The sequence below is a fragment of the Narcine bancroftii genome, chromosome 4, assembly GCF_036971445.1.
Source record: "Narcine bancroftii isolate sNarBan1 chromosome 4, sNarBan1.hap1, whole genome shotgun sequence".
In the NCBI taxonomy this organism is placed as follows: domain Eukaryota; kingdom Metazoa; phylum Chordata; class Chondrichthyes; order Torpediniformes; family Narcinidae; genus Narcine; species Narcine bancroftii.
The window spans coordinates 313321150-313348015 of NC_091472.1; the positions used below are offsets into that span (position 1 = coordinate 313321150).

Below are 26866 nucleotides of genomic sequence, written 5' to 3' on the forward strand. Positions count from 1 at the left end.
TTTTTCTTACCTTCTCAACAGCACAGAAAGTGACTGGCAAAGAGTAGGATGTCCCTGGACTCAAAACCACTGGCTGTGGAAATAGCGTGGTAAAGAATGCAGTTGATGGGGGACTGTGAAACAAAAGAGACATACAGAAGAACAAATGGATTTTTTGGGTTCCGGGCTGAATATTTTGGAAAAGTCTTTGAAAGAATCAATTATAGGCACATTGAGTTGAATGTGCTATAATATTCTACAATTCCATTAATGTCTAAAAAAAGTGAATTGGTTGTGAAAGGAGAAAAACAAATGTGTTTTTTTTTGTACAATCGTGCGTAAGACTCCATAACACTGTATGATTTGCAGATAGAATGATTTAGGTTAAATTCTAAAGTTAAATTAATTTTTTTATTTTATTTACAACATGATGGAAGCCAATTCCGGCCATTAAAATCTGTGCGCCCAATTAACCTGCAACCCCTCTACTTTTTGAATAGAGGGAGGAAATTGGAGCACCTAGGAGGAAATCCCTGCAGACATGGGGAGAACATATAGACTCCTTACAGTCAGCGCTGGATTCGAATCCGCATCATTGCCGTTGTAAAAGCGGCGCACTAACCGCTACGCTAACTGCCCCACCCGAACTTAGTGTATTGGACACATGCAGTTCCTGAGTAATCTGGTTCTCAAAGCTCAGTCCTATTTTCAATCAAATTGCAGGTGTCTTGTGATTAAACTGGCAATTTGAACTAAGATGAAATTTGCTCCTTTGCATAACTCATGAATAAATATTAAAAGGCAATGTTGAGATCTATATCATCAACTGAAGATTAATGAAATTATAGAAAATGGTGACAAACCTTTTTTATTTAACTCCCAAGAGAACATATGGAGCTATATAATGGACGAAAATCTTGGAAATGATGAAGTAAACGTTCTTACAAAGTAACATGGACCAAGTTGATATATGAAATGCAAATCTATTTCAAAACTCACCTGTACTTGAGTTTTTGAGTTTTGAACTGAACATTCTTTAATATTATGTGTTTGGTGGATTCTATCCCCAGGTCCCAGTCCAGCCATTCCAAATACTCCAACACCTCAATACCATAAAAGTTTGATTTGACTGCTTTGGTTCTCTTCCTTCCAGAGATTTTGGTCTTGGCAACATTGTGAACGTTCCACTACAAACAATTTTGAAGCAGTGTTAATAAAATATCAAAGATATTGAAACAGTTTTGCCAATGCACCAGCATTGGTTTGGTAACACCCAGACAATGACAAAAGAAGCCAAATATCTTCAACCCAGTGCAACGTGAAACTATTTCAGAATATGTAGCATGAAGTAAATAAATGTCTCTACAGTTAATATGCATCAAAGGTCATGAGAATTCTTTAGTTTTATCTTATTTATTTACCCTTTTTTAACCCTTCATCATTTTGAACATTTCCCGCGATTTTCTCTGTAATTTTCATGCACTAAGAGCCACAATTTCAGCTTATTCTCAGCTGCTTTTTGGGATATCAGTACTTCCTTGATTTCATCTGTTGTGTTTACCCAGTTTACATTACCCAAACTTTGCCTACACATCCCCTGGCTCTGATCTCGGGGGGTCATTTTTTTAAGATTTACCTATCCTTTTATAGTTATTATCTCATCTTCTGTCTCATGGCATATTGTGGAAATCTAATTTATATTTGTTGATGTTGGTGTTTATAACATATCGAAAAGATGGACCAAGGATTTAGGTGCATCTGTACATGTAAAATGTTTACCTATAGTAAATGTACATTGTTTACAAAGACCCTCTGATATGGAAAAGGCACCTCGACCAGATAGGAGCAATGGAAAGTGCTATGACACTGGAGACTGAGGCAGTAGACATACACATAGAAAGGCCAACCCTCCAACAGGAGGAAGCGTCTCCACCACTCACTGACCTTCATAGAAAGACGCCCAGATCACCATCTGAAAAAATACCTTCAAGAGGGGCACACTAATCAAGCAGTATTCTGGAGCTTCACACTTCAACAATGGAAAGACTCTCAAGATCAACTTCCCATTACAGCAAAATTGATCAGTAAGGAAACCCAAAAAGATGCAATACTGTCAAGAGTGTTCTACTTCACAAACAATGGTTGGCCAGAAGATCAGGAAGAAATGAAACCCTATTAAGGCAGACGTGGGGAAGTATCGATCAAAGAAGGATACCATCTGATTGGGCCACATCTTAGTTCTCAACCACCAGAGATGACAGAAAGACAAATTTCATCGCCGTAAGCAGAATTTTTGGCTGCACGACGTACGCTAACCAGATACTGCGAATTTGAACAATTCGTAAAAAGTCCTTTAAAAGATCGTCTAGTCATGGGATTAGCTAACCAGACTACCCAAGAAAAGCTCATTGCAACGCAAAATCTGACACTTGCTTTCGCTGTAGACATCGCTTCAGCTGCTGAAACAACTGCTAACAATGTAGATGTCAGCCAAAGAGACTCGATGGCTATCAATAAATCTTCCCGTTCAGAATGTTACTGCTACGGGAAGACAAATCGCAGCCTAGATGCCTGCTACTTCAAAAAAGCTAAATACCATAGATGCAATAAAGAAGGAGTCAGAAGAATGAGATGTCCAACAAATGAACCGAAAGGTAATAAGATGCAAAGCTCCAGAAAAATTAAATTTTGACTTCACTATCCAAATTAACAGTAAACCAGCGCATATGGAATTGGATAGTGGAGCAGCGGTTTCCCAGATGCCACTAACAATGAAAGAACGCCTGCCTTGTCTTTTCCTATCATGAAGCATGCTAAACATAACATCCTCTACAGCTCTTCAATTTTAAATTTAGACATTCAGCATGGTAACAGGCCTTTCCAGCTCCCGAGCCCATGTCGTCCAAATACATCAATTAACCTTCAAACCCCCTTACCTTTTTGAAGGGTGGGAGGAAACCAGAACACAGAGGAAACCCATGTAGAATCGGGGAGAACGTATAAACTCCTCACAGACAGCACCGGATTCTAACCCAGGTCATTGGCGCTGTAATAACTTCGCACTAGCCGCTACACTAACTGTGCCATCCATATTTTTTCTTCAAACGCCTCTTCTTTCTCTGCCATCCCAACTTGATTTCCCCAGCTAAATCTCGACGTTACTGTCTTTGTCCATCAACTCCAAATCTGAGAATCTCAGCCTGACTCCACGACGGCCCAGTCCATATGGACAAATTATAAACTTTATTTGCCTGCACATTCAGACACCCATTAATGACTCCAATTGCCTGTCATCATGACCTCAGTAGCCTCTTCCCCATTGTTTACAAGCACCAACCATCTCAAGGACCTACACACCAAATAATCAGTTGCCATACATGCCAAGTTAGACATCCAGGAAAAACTGACGGCTAAAATTCAAAAAGAGTTAGAAACAGAAGTGGGAAAGAGGGAGAGTGCAGAGGAAACCTGTTGGATTGATTTGCTTAGCTGAGACAGCAAACAATGAATTAATTCACCTAGCTTCCAATGCTGTCAAGCAATAGATGTCTTCCATTGTGATTTCCAAAGATAACATCTCCTCGGCCTAGATTAAGGAAGACTGCACAGTATATGCTTTCTTCTAATGCATTAGAACTACAGTGTATACAATCTTTTACCTATGCTACAATTGGTGTGTATCAGCATTTATGTTCTATGTTAGCCTTCCTTCACCCTACTTTATCTAACCTCTGGTGAAGAACTGCTAACATTCTTCTACTTCTTTCTCTCTCGTGTATTTAACCAGTTTCTTGGGCAGTACAGTTGGGATAGTGGTTATCGCAACGTCTTTACACTGCCATCGATTAGGACCGAGGATCAAATCCTTTACTGTCTATAAGGAGTTTGTATGTTCTCCCGTGTTTGCGTGAGTTTTCCCTAGGGGCTCCAGTTTCCTCCCAACCTTCAAAACGTACCAAGGTTGTAAGTTAATTGGGTGTAAATTGGGCGGCACAGACTAATGGTCCGAAATGGCCTGTTACGTGCTGTATGTCTAAATTTCCTCAAATATTTGGCTCAATCATTTGTAAAGGTGAATTCTATGTTTTCATGGTGTTAAAGAATGTTCTCCTAATACGGTTAGATACAATCACAATATTACATTTTTGGCCCTGATTACAGACTGCTGCATGCTGGAAATTTCTCAACATCTTGCTAATTGTAAAAACACAATGCTGGAGAAATTCAGCAGGTCAAACTGTACCTTATATAGAAAAGATAAAGGTATATAGCCAATGTTTCAGATTTGAACTCTTCATCAAGGTATGGAAAAAATGTAGGCAAGTGTCCGAAAAAAATGGTAGGGGATGAGGGGTGCAAAGGCAGGAGGTAAGAGATGGAATACAGAGGATAAGACTCCTTCCAAGTGACGCAACACTTCACTTGTGCATCTTCGGGAGTCATCTACTAAATCTGGTTCTCCCTTTGTGGCCTCCTCTACATCGGAGAGACTGGACGCAGACTGGGAAATCATTTTGTTGAGCACTTTCGTCTGTCTGCTGCAACAGCAAGGATCTCCCAGTGGTCAACCACTACAATTAACATCGACCTCCAATTTCTGCTAGCCCACTCCCCATTCTTCTCTTCCCCATCTCTCTGTCCTCTAGCTCTCCACCCTTTTCCCTCTCCATTCACAGAGCCAACCCCCGCTTCCCCTGTTTGCTGGTGCACCCTTCCTCCCTTATCCACCTATTACCTCCTGCCTGTGGGACCATGCTCGTCCTCCTGCTACCCCCCCTCCCCACCACCCGGCACCATTTTGTTTGGGCACCTGCCTAAATTTTGCTCATACATTGATGAAGGGCTCAAGCCTGAAACGCAAGTTATGTATCTTTATCTTTGCTATATAAAGGACACGGTTTGGCCTGCTGAGTTTCTCCAGCATTGTGTTTTTACTTCAATCACAGTGTCTGCAGATTTTTGTGTTTACTTCAAGCCCTTGATAATTATCAGGTCACCCTTCAACCTCCTTTAACACAAGAAGCTTCAGCCCGATTGATCTTTCAAGGTGGTTGTGATTATTGTGTAAATCACTTACTTTATTACATGATTTTCTGGCCAACTCTTGAAAGGCGTTGGACTTCAAGGCACATGTAGAGGTCAACATCTTTAAATACTGTCAAGATGAAGAGGAAGACTATCACAAAGTGAACGTGTTGATGGTAAAGTACTAAATTAATGAGAGTCCAAGAAATGCTTCAATGCATCGTCTCCCAAGATGAGCAATTTTGGTTTTGATGAGGAATGAAGAAACAGCATTGACTAGAGTACAAAGAAAATCATCAGAATTGGTGAGGACTCGAGAGATTCTGGATGAAAAGTGTGGGATGATTGAAAGTGAAATGGTGGAACAGATACTTAAAGTAGACTGGAAATTTGGAACAGGAGGGTAATTGTATACTTTTGTACAGGGGTTAAATTAGCAATTTCAATTCAAGTTTCTGTCATTCAACTCTTCAGATTATCATTTATCAAAATGCTTTATTACAATAGTTTCAACTTCAAACACGTTAGGATGGTAAACTTATACTTTTGCAAAGGGGTTAAATTTATTGAAATGCTTGATTAGAATATTGACAGCTTCAAACATTCAGTTTAATAGATTAGGGCATATCAAAGTCTTGTACACCATTATATGAATTCAGAATCTTTAATGTCCTCACCATTTATTTCTGGACCTAAGAGCAGCAAAGAGTTTTTTTTTTAATTTGCTGGTTCCATATATTCAAAGGCAAAAGAGTCAATATCTTTAAAGGGAAGTAACTGGTCATGAACCTGCAGTCATTGTTATGGAGAGAAATGCATCATCCAATTTCTACTCACGGCCCCATGAAGTGAACAGAGAAAGAGTATATTTTGGGTGATTGTCGTTGGGCGATAAATACCATATATTTCAGAACATGTCGACCCCCATTTTTCAGCCTAATTTTAAGGGTTTTATGGTACATCCAGTATATAAGTCGACCCCCATTTTTCAGGCTGTCCAGGGCTCAACCCAAACATTTTTTAAAAATCCCAATTGCAAGTAACAAAACTGTAAATTCAATGTTAAGAAAAAACAGAGAGCAAAGGCAATAGCCCACGGAGCAGCGACAACGTGCTCCAGGCAAGAGCACAAACCTCAGCTTGCTAGACGACCCACAGAGCTGGAGCAATAACCTCATGTACCCGGCAGGAGCAGGAACCTCGGCCTACCAGGCAGGAGCAGCAATGGCAATCTCGGGGTCCCAGGTAGGAGCGGTGATGGTGGCGCCCAGTGATGGGAAGATGTTGGGGAGTGGCGGCACCGGCGGTGGGGAGGTGATGCCAGCATTGACTTATACACCGAATTGACATCGGTCTGGTTTTTTTTGGAGAATTTAAGGTCTCAAAAGTATATCTGACGTATAAGTTGACTTCCCCCCCCCCCCACCTTTTGAGAATTTTTTAGGGTTTCACGACTCGACTTATTCGCCAATATATACGGTAATGTCAGGAGAACTCGTCTCCTTTTCTACCAATAGTGTGTGATCTCAGCTAAATGTTCTATTCCTTATGTTGTCAAGTTTGTTTTTGAGTTTTTTGTCGTCTAGAAATTGAATGTGGAAGAAAACTAACACCATATAACCATATAACCGTTTACAGCACAGAAACAGGCCATGTCAACCCTTCAAGTCCGTACCGGTTCACTTGAACAACTCCAAATTCAAAAGGATTGGTGAAATCTTTACCATGTATTTCATATTTCAATTTTAACCAGAGTAAATCACTCGAGCAATTATATCTGGATGAAAATTCCAAGAGACAAGCAAATGCCCATCAGTGAAGAGCCCACTCCCAGAGAAACACCAACTCTGCCTAGACCCTGTAATGCATTCATGGCGTTAGGCATTGCAAAGTTGCCATCACTCTGAGAAGATATAAAGCAATGGACTTGTGCCTGGATTGTTGTCAAGTTGACTGAAATTCCTCGCTGCAGGATCATTTCAAGTGAGCTCATTTGATCTGGGGCAGGTCTTCCAAATTAGAACATAGAACATTACGATACAGTAAAAGCATTTCAGCCCAGAAGGTTGTGCCAACCTACATGAAACCACTCCACAACAACCTGTTTTTCTCTACCTCACATCCATAACCCTCTATTTAATTTGCAGCTCACAACAGCAATACAGTAGACACTGAAGCATTATACTCACAAATTCCATCAAATCTGATTTTAGTGAAAACAAGATGGGAAAATAGCATCTCAGACATTGAGATGAGCCAACAATGTTGGCTTCAGAAATGTGAAGGAAGCATTAATCACACTTTATATGAACAGAAATGATATGAATCGCACGAATAATTTCCTGATGGTGAATGCCATTGTTTGGGAAGAACAATAATCAACTTGAATCAATCTATACTCCCCTGGATTTTTCCAGCAGCCAACACCGACCTTAGAAATGAATTTTGGAGGAAGTTGTCATGTGCTAAGTGCTGATACAAATGAAAGCCACTAAAGTTCAAGTTCGTGTTTTCTCATGTATCCCAAAATACAGTGATAAAGCTTGTTTTCAGACAGACCTGTAGACATCTCATACACAGTACAGCAGTTAAGACACAGTACAAGTATACAAAGTGCAGATTTACAGGACAAGATCAGTTGGTGCAGAATAAATGCACCATAATTTTACTATTGAATTAAACATGAAGGTCTGCAGACACCATGATTGAAGTAAAAACACAAACCTGAAGAAACTCAGGTCAAACAGCGTAATTTATTATAGCAAAGATAAAGATACATAACCAATGTTTTGGGCTTGAGCCCTTCATCAAGGGAATAGTGAAATGAAGGTTAGGTGCCAGAACAAAATGGTGGGGGGAGGGGCACAATCCCACAGGCAGGAGGTAATAGGTGGATAAGGGAGGGAGGGCACACCAGCTAAACAAGGGGAGGGTTTTGGCTCTGTGAATGGGGAGAGAAAGGAGTGGAGAGCTGGAGAAAAGAAGACAGGGGATGAGGAGAGGAAGATGGGAATGCCATCCAGCTGGAGAGTGCCCAGATGGAAAATTAGGTGTTGGTCATCCAATTTATGGGTGGTCTTGGTTTGACAGTGCATGAGGTCCTGGACAGAAATGTTAGCACAGGAATGGGGCACAGATTTGAAATGGTTGCCCAGTGGGACATCTCCGTCACCGACGTTGCCAGAGTGACGGTGCTCAGCGAAGCGATCTCCCAGTCTGCATTCAGTCTCTCTGACGTAGAGAAGGCCACAATAATTTTACTATTTTGGGATTCATTCAGGAGTTTGATAGTGGAAGGAAAGAAACTATCCTTGATTTCACACTTGTGAAATTCCTTCTGTTAGCTTATTGGGGTTGGGGGAGGGGCGGTTGATGAAGAGAGTATGGCCAGGGTAGGATGATGCTGAGTATTTTTCGAAAATTTTGGGAGTTATAAATGGAGTCAACAGTGAGAAGGGGGGTGTATGTGATGGTAGGTGCCACATTTACAATTTCTTGGGGAGAGCAGTTCTCATACCATGCAGTGATTCACCACGAAAGATGCTCTCAATGGTGTTTGGCGGCCTGCCGCCGCAGCAATCAAACTGGCGCTCCGGATAGCAAGCACACAGTTTAGACAGCATCTGAACCCAACAATGAGCGAGCCAGTAGCAGTTCACGCGATCGCTCTCAAGCTGCTGACCTTCTGGATGAATCAACCACGCGTGACTCATCACAGAAGAGTCCACTCGGTACTACCACGTGGTGAGTGCCCTGAATCAGAACACAGCGAGCCGAGTAGCCAATTTCATCCAGGAGCACGCATCAGAAGGCGCATACACAGCCTTCAAGGACTTGCTAATCGAGACCTTTGGGCTCTCACAGCGTGTCTACTCCACCTGGATGGGATAGGAGATAGGCCCCCCGTCAGCCCTCATGATCGGGATGCTGGCCCTCCTGAGCAAACATGAGCCCTGCATAATGATTGAGCAGAACCTAGAGCAACTGTCTGAGGATGTCCCAACTGCTGCTGACAGGACACCAACTTCAGCAACCCCTTGGAAAGTCGCAGCACGAACGGATGTTCTGTGGAAACAGAAAAGAGAGTGCTCGGCATTCATGAGGCTTATCACTCAACCCATGCAGGCCCGTTGAATGAACAGCAGCTCCACAGAGGAAGCAATCCCAATGACCAGTGGTGCTTCTACCACCCGAGATGGGATTCCAGAGCTCGCTGGTGCAGGCCGCCATGCACGTTTCAGGGAAATGTTGTGGCCAGCTGTCACCAATGGCCATGACAGCTGGTCAACAAGATAGCCTCCTGTACATTTGAGATCACCAGTCTGGACAATGTTACCTCATGGACACAGGAGGAGGTCAGCATCCGGCTCCTGCCGGGACAGGACACCAGGAACAGGCAGTCAGGCCCCACACTGAGGGCTGCCAACAACAGCACGATCCGGACATCTGGTACCCACAAGGTCCAACTGCAGTTGGGAGGCAGTCTTTTCTTGTGGGTGTTCACACTGGCCACAGTGGAAAAGCCGCTCCTTGGAGCAGACTTCCTGTGCTCCCATAGCCTGCTCGTGGACCTCAAGGGTCGGACGCTGGCTTTTTTTAAGCAAACATCTGTGGCCTCCGGAACTGAAGTACAGCGCTTTCAACAGAGAGCCACTGGTGCTGTACTTGGCCATCTGCCACTTCAGGTACTTTCTCGAGGGCAGGTCTTTTATGGCCTTCACAGACCACAAGTCCTTGGCCTTCACCTTGGCCAAGATCTCAGACCCCTGGTCAGCCTGGCAGCAGTGTTACCTTTCTTACATCTCAGAGTACACCAAAGTGTAAGGTATGTCTCCAGAAAGGTCAACGAGGTGGCTGACGCACTGTCCAGACAGAGTATCCACGCGCTAACAAGGGGAGTGGATTTTGTAGAGTTGCAGGACATCCCAGTCGGTACAGGTAACACCACCCTCCTGTGCCATGTGGCCACTGGTCAGGTCAGACTATCACCCTGGTGGCTTGGAGATGGCAGGTTTTGATTCCAACATGTCCATCAGGACCATGGCCCGGCTGATGGCCAGCAAATACGTATCGTACGGATTGCGAAAACAGGTCAGCACGTGGGCAAAGGCGTGCATGCAGTGCCAAACAGCCAAGGTACAGCGGAATACCAAGACCCCACCTCAGCACTTCAAGCCCACGAAGCAAAGGTTTGACCACATCCACGTGGACATAGTAGGACCCTTACCAGTATCCTAGGGTTTCCGTTACTTGTTCACAATGGTCAACCACTTCACCAGGTGGCCGGAAGCAGTCCCGCTGGCAGACACATCACAACCTCGTGCGTCAGGGCTCTCATCTCGTCCTGGGTGGTGTGGTTCAGGTTACCATTCCATATCACATCTGAAAGAGGGGCTCAGTTCACCTCCAGCCTGTGATCCGACCGCGCCAGCCTGTGGGGCACTCAGCTGCACCACACAACACCCTACCACACAGTCAAATGGGCTGGTGGAGTACTCCACAGTCACCTCAAGACTGCGCTCAAAACCAGACTCCAAGGACCTAACTGGTTGGACTAGCTACCATGGCACTGTTGGATATCCTCACAGCACCTAAGGAGGACCTCAATACCTCTTCAGCCGAGCTTGTCTAAGGGCTCCACTGGTGGTCCCAGGGGAATTAACACCATCTCCAGGCAGGCAGCAGGACAACACGGCAGTTCTCCTCCGCAAGCTGAGGGAAAGAGTCAGCAACCTGGCCCCCGTCTCCACCTTCCTGGCACGGACACGCGAGGACCAACATACCCATTGCCCTACAGGACTTTGAGTATGTTTTCATTCGCAGGGGTCCACATTGTCCACCACTGTAGAGACCTGATGAAGGACTGTTCCGGGTTGGAGGCAAGATGGAGATTTTCACCATGGACAGATGAAAGCTGGCAGACCTGGACCCAGAGACCTGGAGAACCCTGATGGGGCAAATTTCTTTGGCAAGACACTGAAGTGGCTGTTCAGAAGGAATCAGTTCATGTCCAATGAGCAACAAATCTCTCTCTGAAAACCGACAAGAACCTTCTTGAGTGGTAACCATTAACCTTTCAAGCATCAAAACCTGGTGGAATTCATAAATGGTAAATTCTGTGCACAATATAAGAATTGCCTGATACCAGTGAACTTGGAGAGTGAGAAGTGAGATTGGACTGTGAATCAAAGAACTTTTCTGAACTTATACACACATTACATACACGTGCACTTAGAATTAGAAGGGGGTTAAGTTAGGTTGATAGTAATAAGTTAAAGTTTGATCCTGTTTTCATGTTTAAAGATAATTAAAAGCAACTTTTGTTTAAGTAACCATTTATCTTAGTGAATTTCTATTGCTGCTGGGTTTTGGGGTCCTCTGGGCCCATAACAATGACAAGTATAGTAGAATAAAACATTCTCATCCAACATCCATTTCACATCCACGAAGATGGAGGAGAGTAAATGTGGATGGGAACTCTTATGTTTTCCCTTGCTCCTTTCCAGGTTACCAAGTAAAGCCACTTCAGCTTCTACCCTCCAGTACTACCACGCAAAGTTGGTTCACAAATTACCACTTTAATCTTATGCATTCCTGGCCTTCTACCTCCACAAACCAGCCCATACAAAACTACGATTCATGCAATCATAACCTGCACTCATCAACCTACATTTCCTCCCAGTCCAGCAGATTCAAAATTTAAAGTTATTGCTCCCATTTTCAGAGCCACATCCTCACCCTAATCTTTGCAACCTCCTCCAGCTCAACAACCCTGACATCCCTCCTCTCTTCCAATTCTGACCTCTTCCACATCCCCAATTTATAGTCATCTGGGTTTCACAGCACACAAACAGGCCCTTCAGCCCCCCCTTGTCCATTTGTTTATCCAAGCTAGCATCATTGGGTGTGGAGGCATGTTAGTGTAGTGGTTTGCACAATACTATTCCAGCGCAAATGACCCAAGTTGAGACTTCCGGTAGGGTGTGATAATGGTGTAGACATCTTTATCACAGCTCCACATCTTCAGTATCCTTTTTTCCCTGTTTACTTTTTTTTTAAAACTTTCAAAGTGGTGTAAATTGCACATTCTGTATTTGAATATGGATAAAGAGCTGGAAAGATTGATAAAGGCAGAAAAACAAACCAAGAAACTCCTCCTAATCCAAGCCAACCAGACCTGCTGAAAGCTGATGTACTTGAACAAATCAAATAATTTATTGATGCAGGATTTAAACATCTAGATGATAGACTTTTGGCACTAGAAAATCAACTTGAGCGGTTCTGCCATTCTACAGAAGAACGAGGTGAATGTTTGACCTTAGCAGAATCAACTTTAAAGAATTTGAACAACCAGATCTTCCACCTGGAAGACAACGTGAGACTAACAATGAAAATTATCGATTTGGAAAGTCGAAGTAGGAGGCATTATAGACTTGGCTGAAGATACTGAGACTGGTTCTCTGATTAGCTGGTAATGGTATTTGAGGCAATATATTTCCGACACCACCGGAGCCTGACAGAGCCTAAATCGGGGCAAAAACCACGCTCGGTAGTTATACACCCACATCATTATCAAATGAAGAAACTGCTGATCTGTCTGTGAAGCCTGTCATAAAGGCACCTTGCAATAGCAAGGCAAAATATTTAGAATTGTGGAAGATTACTCTCCCGAAGTTATGAAGAAGTGAACCATCTCCAGGGAAGTAATGGCAGAATTATACAAGCATGGGTGTAAGCCTTCACTGCTGTTCCCAGCTCGTTTGCTTATATGTCTTCCCAATGGAAACAAGAAATGGTTTGGCTCAGTGGAGAACACTTTGGACTACACTCATAACCTTCCTACTCCAACTCCTGAATGACATTTTCTTTTTTTTCTGTTGAATGGCTGTTGTGAACCGATTATGTGAATGTTAAAATGTTAAATGTTCATTCATTTGTTTTGAAGGCTTCCAAGAGAAAGCATTGTCATTGCGAGTTAATTTAATTTGGAGCAGTTGAAGGAAAAGAATTCGACACACCTTGATTGTATTTACAGTTAAGATTATTCTATCAAAATGGGATGTGTACTGTATTTAGACTAGATGTGGCTTCTTTTGGTTTGTTATGAACAGCTGCAGGGGTATTGTTTATTTATTTGCTTAAGAGCAAGGACATCTAATCGCTACTGGAAGATAGCGGGTTATTAGAATTAATTAGTGCGATGTTGGTCTTTCCATCAGTCTTACAGAGTTGGGTCTAGAGAAGAATGGGGGTAGGATCATGAGTGTTTTACATTGCCATGGTGCTTTATTATTATGGCTTTCCTGGTGCAGCTTTTGGAGTTGTACTCTCTGGCTTAATAGGGCCATCTGCAGGCTGGAGATTGTCGGGCATGTTGCACAAACTCAGCTCTGCTCATGTGCAATGGAATTTCTAAAATTAGCCTTACTGTTAATGTATACTTTTTATAACTGAGTGATCATGGGTTCCTGAGTTGGAATATGAAAGGCTTAAATCATCCAGTAAAATGAAGGAAAATGGCTTCACATTAAAGCTGCGATTATGTTTTTACAGGATATACATATACAAGGCAGTGATGATTTGCATCTGATGTTGTAGTGGAAGGGGCATCAATATCATTCTTTCTTTCAAGCTAAATCTAGAGGGGTAGCGATTCTTATTATTCAGAATATTCCTTTCAGTTTACATAATATTGTTTCAGATTCTAACCATCGTTTTATTATTGTTTCATGGAAATTACATGATAAAAATGGTGGTTTCCACAAATGTTTATGCTCCTAATGATGATCAGGGTTTTTTTGAAAATGTTTTTACTTCCTTGCCGGATTTAGGTTTATACTTGTTCATTCTTGGCAGGGATTTCATCTGCTGATTGGATCCTATCCTAGATTGTTCATCTTCTAATCTGACTACATTAAACAAATGTGCATCATCAATACACTTTTTTTTTATTGCATTATTGTATTTCAGATGTTTGGCATTTTTTTTATCCTATTAATACAGAGTATTTTTCCCCAGTTCATAACAGTCACCTATTGATTACGTTTTTATTGATAATCATTTAATTTCATTAACTCATTCCTATGAATACCACAGTATTGTAATATCTGATCACACCACTGTTACAATGTCATTGTCTCTTCCTAACTTTCTTCAAGGTAAAAGGCGCTGATGCTGTTATTCGGTATTATTATCAGATAAGAACTCTATTAAATCTATGGAAGAATGAATAGTTTTCTCTTTTGATACTAATCTCTCTTTGGAGTCCTCTTGTTTAGTTTTATGGGATATTTTTAAGGCTTTTCTTAGGGAGAAAATCATTTTTATACTGTTAATTAAAAAAGACTGACTTAATTAAAGAAAGATCTGAGTTAATTAAACAAATTAAACAGTTAGATCAACAATACACTCAAATTAAAAACTCAGATGCATACAAAAATAGATTGAACTTAAAACTAAATTTTATCTTCTCTCAACATATCCACCAAATGCCAACTTTTGAAATATAAAAGTCCATTTTACATTCATGGTGATAAATCTGGCAAGTTTTTGGCTAACCAATTGAGAGGATTTGGTACTAAGCATCACATTACAAAGGTTCATAAGGATAATGGTATTATGACTTCAGATCATTTGGAGATAAATGATACATGTAAAAGATTCTACTCCAAACTATACTCTTCTGAATGTATGAATAATGGTAATTTGATGAAAAATTTCTTAGACAGATTGAATATCCCCAAGATTTCTTCGTATAGTCAAATCAGCCTGGATGAATCTATTTCTCGAGAGGAAATAACTATCTCCTCATTACAATCTGGAAAGGCCACTGGAACTAACAGGTTTCTGTGGAATTTTTAAAACTATTTTCTCACTTGCTCACACCTCACTTGAATGTGATGTTTTCAGATTTGTTTAAACAGGGTAAACTACTTCCAGATTCATTTAACGAGGTTTGCATATGTTTAATTGCAAAGAAAGGTAAAGATGCAACCGAATGTTCCTCCTAAAGACTGATCTCCTTACTGATCCTAAAGTTTTAGCTCAAACTTTAGCCAATAGGATGGAAAACATTTTTACTGTCAGTTATTTTTGAAGATCAGGTGGGGTTTATTAAAAAAACAATATTCCTATTTTAATATATGTCCCTTAATGAACATTATATATTTCCACTCTGGGAAAACTCCTGAGTCCCATTAAAGGAAGCTGATTGCGGGGTCTACACCCAAGATGGCGGTGCCTATGATCGGCAGCAAGCACAAATGGTTGCAGTCTCCTGGGAACCAGAGAGCTGGTGCAGAGCACCAGAAAACAGAGAAAACACAACCTGTTTGAGAAGGAGAAGGAGAAGCAGAGGAGATGACCCATGGGATGGTGACCACAGCAGCGGATCAGTGAGGGGTTTTGCAGTTGAAGGGCCCATACAGGTACCTGGCTGTTGGTGACTTGAGAAGAGTAACTCATGGAGGCTGTGGACAGCTGGAGACTGCAGTCAAGGGACTCACACCGGGCTAGAAACTGCTGGAGTCTGGCTAGAGACTAGCAGAAGGGTTACTAGGTATCAGAACCAGGATGCAAGACAGTGCACTGAAGGGTTTGTAATCATTTCAGAGATTTGGATCTGGAGCTTGAGCTGTCAATAGTTTCACTTGGACTCTGTGTGGTTGTGAAGAATGTACAAATTCCTTACAGACAGTGTGGGATTTGAACCCCTGGTCCCGATAACTGCAATGCCGTTACAGTCTTCTGTTGTACCCACTTTTACCATTTCCTCTGGCAGCTTATTCCACATATCCATCACCATCTTGTGTGAAAATATTGACCCTCAGGCCACTTTTAAATCTTTCCCTCTCGCCTTGCATACACGTCCCCTAGTCTTAGACTCTCCAACTCTGGGAAAGAGGCAGCAACTGCCGCCCTTCAGCCTTCTACACTCCCAAAGATAAAGAAATCAAAACCTTTCCTTAAAACTCAATATCTACAGCCTCAGTGCCATCCTTGTGAATCTTTTCTACATCCTCTCAACCCTAATGATATCCTTCCTGTGACCGGAATTGTTCACCATACTCCAAGTGTGATGTGATCGATGCCTTGTGTAATTAAAATATGACATCCCACCTTCTATACATAATGACTCAACCAATGAATTCAAGTGTGTCTTCTTCACCTCCCTGCCACTTTCAAGGAACCATGTACCTCTACCCTGTGTCTTTCTACAACATTCTCCAGGGCCAAGACCTGCCCCACTTGAATGAGTAATGATAACAGATCTCTCTACCCCATGACTGTGCGGCTAGATACAATTTAAATGCCATCTCCAAATTTACCGACGACTCCACGATCAGCAGAATCACAGACAGCGTTGAGGAAGCAGATCAGCTTGTTGAGTGGTGCCACAACAACAACCTTGCACTCAACATTAGCAAAGCTAAGGAAATGATTGTGGATTTCAGAAAGGGGAAATCAGGAGAACACAAAGCAGTGTTCATTGACAGGTCAGCAATAGAAAAGGTAAAGAACTTTAAATTTCTTGATGTCAACGTCTCTGAAGATCTATCCTGAGGCCTTCATGTTGATGCAATCACGAAGAAGGCTCACCAGCAGCTAGGAGTTTGAGGAGGTTTGGTATACACCAAAGACTCTTGCATTCTGACTGGTTGCATCATGTTCTGGTATGGAGATGCCAATTCACAGGACACAAAAAGCTGCAGAGAGTTGTGAACTCAGCCAGTCCCATCATTGAGGACATCTACAAGTGGCAGTGTCTCAATAAAGCAGCCTTTATCATCAAGTAGCCTCACCATCCAGGCCATGCCCTCTTCTCACTGCTATCGCCAGGAAGGAGGTACAGGAGCCTGAAGACAAACACCCAACTGTACAAAAACAGCTACTTCCCCTCCGCCATCAGATTTCTGAATGGACAGTGAACCACAGACACTACCACATTTTTTCCACTTCTCTTGCACTAATTTAAAAAAAAACTTTTATAACAATTTATACACTTGTAATGAAGCCACAAAACAAAAAATTTTGTTACATGTTCATGACAATAAATTCTGATTCAAATGAGAATTTATTGTCATATACATAAGTACAAGGTACAGATGTATCAAAATATTTACTTGCTGCAGCCATTGAAGTAAGTAAGGTGCGCCAACTAAATTAATATACATTAAATTACAATATAACAAGAGAGCAAGAGAGATAATAATAAATATAAAAGGAAAGAGAAATAATATTCATTGTTGAGGTTAGTGCAAGAAATAAAAGTGGCTTTTCAATATTGTAGATTGTTTTTCTTTCGGTTGTTTCAGACCAGTTTATGGTTAGGAGAGGCTGGGAAAGTTCAAAAACCTTTTTAAATTTTAAATTTTATTTACAGCATGGTAGGAGCTGAATGTGGCCATTTAAGTCCATACCGCCTAATTACACCCAAATTAACCAACAACCCCATTTGTTTTGGAGGGTGGGAGAAAACCAGAGCACCACACGGGCACAGGGAGAACGTAAAAACTTCTTATAGTTAGCACAGGATTTTCATACCTGGGTTGCTGGCGCTGTAATCTTTGGCTTGGCTTCGCGGACGAAAATTTATGGAGGGGTAATGTCCACGTCAGCTGCAGGCTTGATTGTGGCTGACAAGTCCGATGCGGGACAGGCAGACACGGTTGCAGCGGAAAATTGGTGAGTTGGGGTTGGGTGTTGGGTTTTTCCTCCTTTGTCTTTTGTCAGTGAGGTGGGCTCTGCGGTCTTCTTCAAAGGAGGTTGATACCCACCGAACTGTGAGGCGCCAAGATGCACGGTTTGAGGTGATATCAGCCCACTGGCGGTGGTCAATGTGGCAGGCACCAAGAGATTTCTTTAGGCAGTCCTTGTACCTTTTCTTTGGTGCACCTCTGTCTCGGTGGCCAGTGGAGAGCTCGCCATAGAACACGATCTTGGGAAGACGATGGTCCTCCATTCTGGAGACGTGACCTACCCAGCGCAGTTGGATCTTCAGCAGTGTGGTTTCGATGCTGTCGGCCTCTGCCATCTCGAGTACTTCGATGTTAGGGATGAAGTCGCTCCAATGAATGTTGAGGATGGAGTGGAGACAACTCTGGTGAAAGCGTTCTAGGAGCCGTAGGTGATGCCGGTAGTAGCTGATGGATAAAAACTGTTATTGAACCTAGAGGTGCATTGATTCAGGCTTCTGTATCTCTGCCCAAAGGTACCAATGAGAAGAGGGTGATGGAGAGTCCTTTATGTTGGCTGCTTTCTTGAGGCAGTGCCTCACATAGATGTCTTCAACTTGTTTCTGTCTCCATCAATCATTCAGGAAGTGAGCACCAGATCACGACCTCAACACATTCCCTTCAAACCACTGCTTCTTGGTTCTGGAGCCTTCAGTATCTTTGCGCAACAAAATCTCACTTTTCACATTTCCATTTGACTCTTGCTTCAGCAGCTTGGATTACCTCTGAACAACTTCTCTGTTTTGTTTCCACCCCTTTATTTTCTGATTCTCCAGCAGCGTATTTGAATTTCATCTTCCCCATCTAATTTTAGTAGATCCCCTCTCAATCATCTACACTTTACATAAAACATAACACGTAGGAGCAGGTGTCAAACCACCCAGCCTGACAAGCCTGCTCCGCCTTTCAATGTAACCGTGGCTGATTTGATGATGGGCTCATCTCCAACTACCTGCCTTTTCCCCATATCCCTTAATTCCCTCGCTATGTAGAAATCTAACCAACCTTTTATTCAATATATTTACCAAGGTCACCTCCACTGCTTCAATGGCCAGCGAACTCCACAGATTCACCACCCTCTGGGAAAAGCAGTTCCTCCTCATCTCCATCCTAAATCTACAACCCTGAATCTTGAGGCCATGGTACTGGTCTCCCCTACCAATGGAAACAACTTACCTTCCTCAACATCTATGCCTTTCATAATTTTATAGGTTTCTATAAGATCCCCTCTCCACACTACCCAATCTATATCCCCGATGATAGATTTGTCATGGTATGGATCTCAGTCATTCTCATCAGGTACAGTGGTGGGATGGTGGAGGGGGGGGGGGGGGGTGGGCTAAGGTTTCCAGATTTCTCGACACAGCCCAGAGAACAAAGAAAGAACTGCACCAGAAAACCTGATAATCAGAACAAACAAGCAAAAACGAATAACTATAATCTTGTGACCTTTCAGTTAACTGCAATTATAATCGAGATGCCGTTTTCCGTTAAATTATTTGGCAAGTAAGACACTCTCCTATTACCAGACTGATGGAATAATATAGTACATCAGGTCCAGAATTTATTACAATCTCACAACTCTTACCCTATTCCCCATTTACTTAAGTGGAATTGCTACATATGGTAAATGCAAAACCAATAATTCTGATTAGGTTAAAACATTGCAATCTGCTCATATTTAATGCCAATGACTTTCTCCCATTGATTAAATAGCAGGTATAAATATTGTTGGGGAGTTAACTTGGCATTTAGAGTTCTGTTATAAGCGAAAGGTTTATGACAACTTCACCGAGTATTTACTGGATTATTTGTGCACAAAAAAATGACATCACAGGTGACTCTCTGCAAGAGCGCTCCATTGAAGAAATTCTGCAATCAAGTCAATCATGCAACTTGGAAACAGGTCCAATTTACCCGTGCCAACCAAAGTATCCCACCCATACTTGACCCATCTGCCCGCATTTGGCCTATATCCCTCTAAACCTGTGGTTTTCAAACTGCCCACCAAACTCACATTCCACCTTAAGCAATCCCTAGGCCATCGGTGCTCTGTGATTAGTAAGAGAATACTTAGGTGGGATGTGAGTGGGAAGGGAAGGTTGAGAATCACTGCTCTAGACCCAATTGTTACTTGAGAAAAATGGTCGTTGGCCCATTTCCTTTGGAGTTCTGTAACCGTGCACATAACGAGTCAATGAAGTATAATTAAAACAGTGGTTTTCAAACTTTTTTTCCACTTACATACTACCTTAAGCAATCCCTTACTAATCACAGAGTACATATGGCATGGGGGACAGTTTGAAAGCTACTGCTCTAAACCCATTTTTTCTTAAAAATTGCCATATTCCACAAGACCATAAGACATAGGAGCAGAAATCGGCCATTCAGCCCATTAAGTCTGCCCCACCATTCAATCATGAGCTGATCCATTCTCCCACTCAGCCCCACTGGCCTGCCTTTTCACCATAACCTTTGATCCCCTGGCTATTCAACCTCTGCCTTAAATACACCCAACAACCTAGCTTCCACAGCCACCCATGGTAGCAAATTCCACAGATTCACCACCCTCTGGCTGAAGAAATTACTGCACATCTCTGTTCTGACTGGAAGTCCTTCAGTCTTCTGGATACCGATTCTCCTACTCTGGGCAAAAGATTGCATTCACCTTATCTATTCCTCTCAGAATTTTGGCACTGAAACATAAAGGAACAATGGAATTTCTTATTCCTTACGCCACAAACCTACCAACATTAGTCTTTCCAAGCTTGGATTGTTTCTGGAGAAATCATTTGGATGTGTATAACAAATTGATGCAGGTCCAACATTAATGGCAGTAGTTTGAAGTTATAGATTAAGAGCAAAGCATTAGGAAATCAGCAGGTGGTACAGCCTAAGTCAAGGTCAGAATCCTTCATCTCCCTCTATGCTGCTCAATCCACTGAGTTTCTCCGGCAGATTGCTTTTTTGCTTTAGATTAGGCTTCTCTAGATTCTCTTACAATTAATTATTGAGTTACCTGATTTAAATTTTTTTTAATTACATTTTTAAACTTTAATTTTTTAAAACATTTTTAAATTTAGACAAGCGTGGTAACAGGCCCTTCTGGCTAACGAGCCCGTGCTACCCAATTGCACCCAATTGACCTACAACCCCCCAGCGTGTTTTGAAGGGTGGGATGAAACCAGAGCACCCAGAAGAAACCCATGCAGACAAGAGGAGAACATACAAACTCCTTTCAGACAGTGCCAGATTCAAACCCGAGTCGCAGGTGCTGTAACAGTGTTACTAACTACTACCTAATCGTGCTGCCCTGATTGACATGAAGCTGTGAGGGATTGGACTGTTTTCTGGATAAAAACGTAAGAAAAAGATGCAGTAGGAGACATGGACATGTTCTGCAATTTAATAAGCCTGATTAGGAGGCACGGTGAGTGTAGCGGCTAGCGCAATACTATTACAGCTCCAATGATCAGGGTTCAATATCATCCCTGTTTGGAAGGAGTTTGTACGTTTTCCCCATGTCTGCGTGGGTTTGCTCCAGGTGCTCCTGCTTCCTCCCACCCTCCAACAACGCACAGGGTTAATTGGTACATTTGGACAGCACAGGCTCTATGCTAGATCTCTAAATTTAAATTTATTTTACCTCAGGATTTTTTTTTTTACTGCACCAGCCTCACTTCCTGGGATGAAATGACTGTGGTCACGCTATTTCCCGCTAAGCTATTTAATGTTGCTTCAAATCTTTTAAAAAGATTAATCTGCAAAAACATCAGGCTGCATTTTGTTGGAGTGAGATGACTCGCAAAAATGTGCCATCGGTTTGATAATTGTCAGCTCAATAAAAAATATTTTATGCCATATTCTAGTTGAGTAGAAAACTGATAATGAGTTGTTAAGCTCAAAAGAACCATATGTAACATAGGAACCAACAAATGCTGACTAACTTCCGGGATGGAGAAAGAAACAAAATCAATGGAAATGGAGATCATACACAAAGATGCTGGAGAAACTCAACAGGTCACGCAGCATCTATAGGAAGTCAAGAGAATTAACATTTTGGGCCTGGGCTCTTTGTCAGGTAAATGTAAAACAGGTAGATTGGAATCAAATGAAGAAAAAAAACAAAGAGATTGACTAAATAATAAACAAAGAGACTGAAAGGAAAATTATTTTTCTTTTTAAATTTTGACATGCGGCATGGTAACAGGCCCTTCTGGCTCACGAGCTGCCCAAATACCCCAATTAACCTACAACCCCCCCCCCCCCTCCACCCCCCATATCACATCATGTACTGTGTTTTATACTGATTGTATTGGCAAAACATGCACCGAGGACAAAATACCCCGTATGTTTTGAAGGGTGGGAGGAAACCCACGCAGACATGGAAAGAACGTACAAACTCCTTACAGACAGCGCCAGATTAGAACCCAGGTCGCTGGTGCTGTAATAATGCTGCACTAACCACACTAATTCTAAACAAACTGTTCTCACAAAAAAAAACTTTAAAAGTATATTTCCAAAAGGCTCTAACATGTATCTATTTGCAAGAATTAAACTAAACTGTTCCCAATCTCGGGAAGGGATGTTGATTAACAATGCTTTAACAGTTAATGTATCATTTAAAAATAGTGTTTACACTACTAATTATCTGTAGGCTTTTTGCATTGAGTATAATGAACAATCAATGTGTACATCCAGCAACTGATTAAAAATATTAGGGAGGAAAAGGGCAAGGTACTAATTTTGTAAAGCAAATGGTGGGTTGGTGTAAATTCTTCAGAAGTGCAACCAAGAGTGCATTGTTTTTTTTAATCCCTGAACTCACTGGTTGATTTGTCCATTAATAATAGGTATCATTAACACACCATTTATTTCCAAGAAGATCAGGTCCAATATTTCACAGAGTGAGGGATCAATCCATTGTACAGGCTCCTCGGGGGAATAGGAGAGGCAGTTAGCATTGATTTATTTGAATGTAAATTACTTCCTATTTTCAGAAAATAACATTTTGGGAAATGGTTTACAAACAATTTGACATAAAAAAGAGATGTGGTAGGTGTTGCTGGCTGAGGAACATGATACTTTCTGTTAAATCATTTTGAAAGATTTCACTATTTGCCTTCTGTTAAGATCTGGTGTAAACTTACTGAAAAAGTCTGTTTGGTACCATTAGTCAACATCCTCATTAATGTTATATTATACATATTGATAGACTCTAATCTTACCTAGATGAAGGGCTCTAGCCTGAAATGTTGGCTATGTAATTTTATCTTTGCTATATAAAGGATACTATTTGACCTGCTGAGTTTCTCCAGCATTGCATTTTTACTTACAGAATCTAATCTTGTTTTATAGTTACTGTGCACCACAGCATTTTTCCTGGGTTGTCTCGTGATTTTTAAAGTCTGGCTTTGCAATGAGGGCTCTAATTTCTGGATTAAGAGCTAGTTCAAATGATAAAACCTCATATTAATGCTGGAGTTTGTAATCTGAAGGAGCACATCAAAGCAACATCAAAAGGGTACTGCATTGTTGGGATGGGATTAGTGATGACTTTAAGGGCATCAATTGGCATAAACCATGTCCCAACCCCAAAAAACCTGACCCCATGCACCTCCCCCAACAAACCCAAACATTGAACCCCCTCCTGCCCCAATTGCCTGATCTTCATTCTTCCTAATCCCCAAATCCATATTCATATACTCTGTTCTCTCGATCTCCATCCCATTTGTTCCAATTACCATGCCACAAGCAGATGATTCCAATCTTCACCCCCATGTCCATGTACCAATACCCAGGGCATCAATCTCCCCATTCCAATCCCTGACCTGATACACACTCTTTTCCCTATGGAGTGAAACACGAAAGTCTGCAGAAGCTGTGATTGTATTGAAAACACAGAAATGCTGGAGGATCTCAGCAGGTCACGCAGTATCCATCGAGGTAAAGATGTATTACCAATGTTTCAGGCCTGAGGTCTTCTTCAAGGTTTGAATAAAAAGCAGGCAAGCACCTGAATTAAAAGGCTGGGGAGAAGAAAAGAAAGAGCAGGGGGAGGGGTACAGACCAACAACAAAAAGTGATATGGCCTGAAATATCAGTTGTAGATTTTTACCTCCAATAAACATTGAGACCTGCTGAGTTTCTCCAGCATTTCTGTGTTTTCACTCTATTCCCCATATTAACTCCCAAGTCTTCATGCCAGACCTGTCTCTACCCCACAGCCACAATCTTCTTGTTCTGCCCCAATTTTCCTGCCCCACTGAAATCTATTTGCCACTGTTGCCTCATTGCTGCAATGTCCTCTTGTCCCTGCAGCAGTTCCATTATACTCACTCCTTTACTCCAATTCTTTTTCAAAGCCAACGACTTCCTCCTCAAGGTCACAATCTCCATCGTTCAATGCCTCATTCCTAACCTAATTGTCCCATCAAATTGTCCAATGGCCTAGTGCCCCATTCACAATGTCACTATCCCCTTCTCCTATCCCCATTGCCAAATTCCTCACCAATAATCCTGTGCACTGACTCCTGCCTACCTATTACCCAATCTCCCTCATTGATACAAAGCCTTAGCTCCTAACCCATTTTCCTCAATTAACCCAATTAACAGAATCTCCACAGTTGACCTATTCCACCAATTCTCTTGTCTTTTGTCCAATGTCACCAAAGATTTTATCCCACTATCTTGACCTCTGCCTTTTATCAAAGCCCATGTTCACTGTCCCATTGTGGCAATGTTCTTGCCTCATGGCTTTTGACCCACGATCCCACAGTTTTTTGCCCAAACTCTGCCCCATAACCATATAGTCAAATTCTCTTTCACTTTCTCCATTTCCCTTCATCATTTTGAATGATTCCATTAACCCATAACCCAATGTTCCTACCCCATCTGCTCATCCCAACACCCTTTCCTCTATTGAACATAAAACACTACAATACCTCCCCCTCGATTTTGTGCCAACCTATAGATACCACCATTTTAAAAAATTAAGCCATATACCACATTATTCTCTATTTTTCTTTCATCCTTGTGCCTGCCTAAGAGTCTCTTAAAAGCCCTTAATGTTAAGCCATTCCAGGCACCCACAACTAGCTGTGTGAAAAACTAAACCCTGATATCTCTCCTGAATGTACAGATGTCCTCTGGTGTTTGCTATTCCCGCCTTAGGGAAAATAGTGCTGGCTGTCTACCTTATCTATGCCTCTCATAATCTTGTAGACCTCTAATAAATTACTTCTTATCCTTCTGCACTCTAAAGAGAAAAGTCCAAGGTCCGGTAACCTTGCCTCATAACACTTATCATTCAATCCAGGAAACATCCTGGTGAATCTCCTCTGCACCCTCTTCGTAGCTTCCACACCCTTCCTATAATGAGGTGACCAGAACTGAACATAATTTTCTTAGTGTGATCTCACAGGAGATTTGTAGAGTTGCAACATGACCCTCAACTCTTGACTCAATCCCTCGACTAATTAAGGCCAGCGTATCATAGGCCTTCTGAACCATCCTATCAACCTCTGTGGCATGGATTTGTACCCCTATCCCAAATCCATCCACCACTACGACCTGCCCTATTGCAGTTGTCTTGCCTCCTTCTCATCCTATTTTCCCATTTCCCTAATAACATACTACCCAAACTCCCTGCTCCAACCCTTCAGCTTCATTCTGCGTCCCCTGCTCCATTGCCCAAATCTCCCTCCCAAATGCTTGTCCCCCATTTCCAGTGCCCCAGTACCATTTCTGGGTTTCGACCAGAAAGGTCAACTTTCACTCACTCTTTATCTCCCTCTTCCTCCCCACCCCCCAGCCAATGGATGCTACCTGACCAGTGAGTTCCTCAACCATTTTGCTTTATTGCTCTATATTACATATGTTATGACTCAATACCCTTGAACTATTGCCACAATCGTTCTCCTCTATTACCCTAATACTCATGTCACATTACCTCAATGCATTCTCTAATCTTCAGATCAAATACTCCAATCCCCTTGATCCAATTCTCCCATTGCCTCTATCCCCTTGCTCCAATACTTACGTCCCATTGCCCAATCTCATTGTTCCAATACTCCCACCCATTGGCTAAATCACATTGCTTCAATCCCATTGGCCAATCGCCCCACCAATCCTCCTGCTGCATTGCCCATGCCCATTGACTAAACCCCATTACCCCTGCTAGGGTGGAACATATGTAACATATGAGCATGTCCTCCTTTGGAATAGTGACCCTACCAGCCAAATTGCCCAAACTTCATTACACGCCTTCCCCACTGCCCCATTGCCCCATTGCCCAAAACCTTTTGCCCCTCCCCATTGTCCCAACCTAGTTCCATTCTCTGATCCCTCTTTGCCCCTGCCCCATTCCCCAATCATTTGCTCCAAACCTACTGCCCAATCGCCCCACCCAGACCCATTCTGCCAGTCCCATTGTCCCTGGCCCTTGCCCCAACCCATTCCTCCAAACCTCCAGACCCATTCCCCCAACCAGTCCCACGGCCCCACCCGTCCCACGGCCCCCACCCCGCCCACGGCCCCCCCCGTCCCACGGCCCCCACCCCGCCCACGGCCCCCACCCACCCCAGGGCCCCCACCCACCCCACTGCCCCCACCCCTCCCACTGCCCCCACCCGCCCCACTGCCCCCACCCCTCCCACTGCCCCCACCCCTCCCACTGCCCCCACCCCTCCCACTGCCCCCACCCGCCCCACTGTCCCCACCCGCCCCACTGTCCCCACCCGCCCCACTGTCCCCACCCCTCCCACTGCCCCCACCCGCCCCATTGTCCCAACCCCTCCCACTGCCCCCACCCGCCCCACTGTCCCAAACCCTCCCATTGCCCCCACCCCTCCCACGGCTCCCACCCGCCCCACGGCCCCCACACCTCCCACGGCCCCCACTCCTCCCACGGCCCCCACCCCTCCCACGGCCCCCACCCCTCCCACTGTCCCCACCCGCCCCACTGCCCCCACTGTCCCCACCCACCCCACTGCCCCCACCCCTCCCACTGCCCCCACCCCTCCCACTGCCCCCACCCCTCCCACTGCCCCCACCCGCCCCACTGTCCCCACCCGCCCCACTGTCCCCACCCCTCCCACTGCCCCCACCCGCCCCACTGTCCCAAACCC

General features: G+C 43.1%; 1 protein-coding gene across 12 annotated transcripts in view; it reads right to left on the reverse strand.

Annotated features, from left to right (window-relative positions):
• cfap65 (cilia and flagella associated protein 65) overlaps positions 1-26866 on the reverse strand; it is a 213429-nt gene that overhangs the window by 182145 nt on the left and 4418 nt on the right. For 8 of the 12 annotated variants that reach the window (XM_069935949.1, XM_069935948.1, XM_069935947.1 and 5 more), the window contains exons 1-4: positions 22607-22688; positions 5057-5134; positions 979-1166; positions 11-113 (exon numbers count right to left, since the gene is read on the reverse strand). In XM_069935949.1, coding sequence (XP_069792050.1) covers positions 11-113; positions 979-1166; positions 5057-5134; positions 22607-22609 — 372 coding nt within the window. In that variant the 5' untranslated portion in view covers positions 22610-22688. Of the gene's footprint in view, positions 1-10; positions 114-978; positions 1167-5056; positions 5135-22606; positions 22689-23074; positions 23186-25689; positions 25883-26866 lie in introns of those variants that run through there. The other 4 variants (XM_069935940.1, XM_069935941.1, XM_069935939.1 and 1 more) reach the window with 4 other exon arrangements.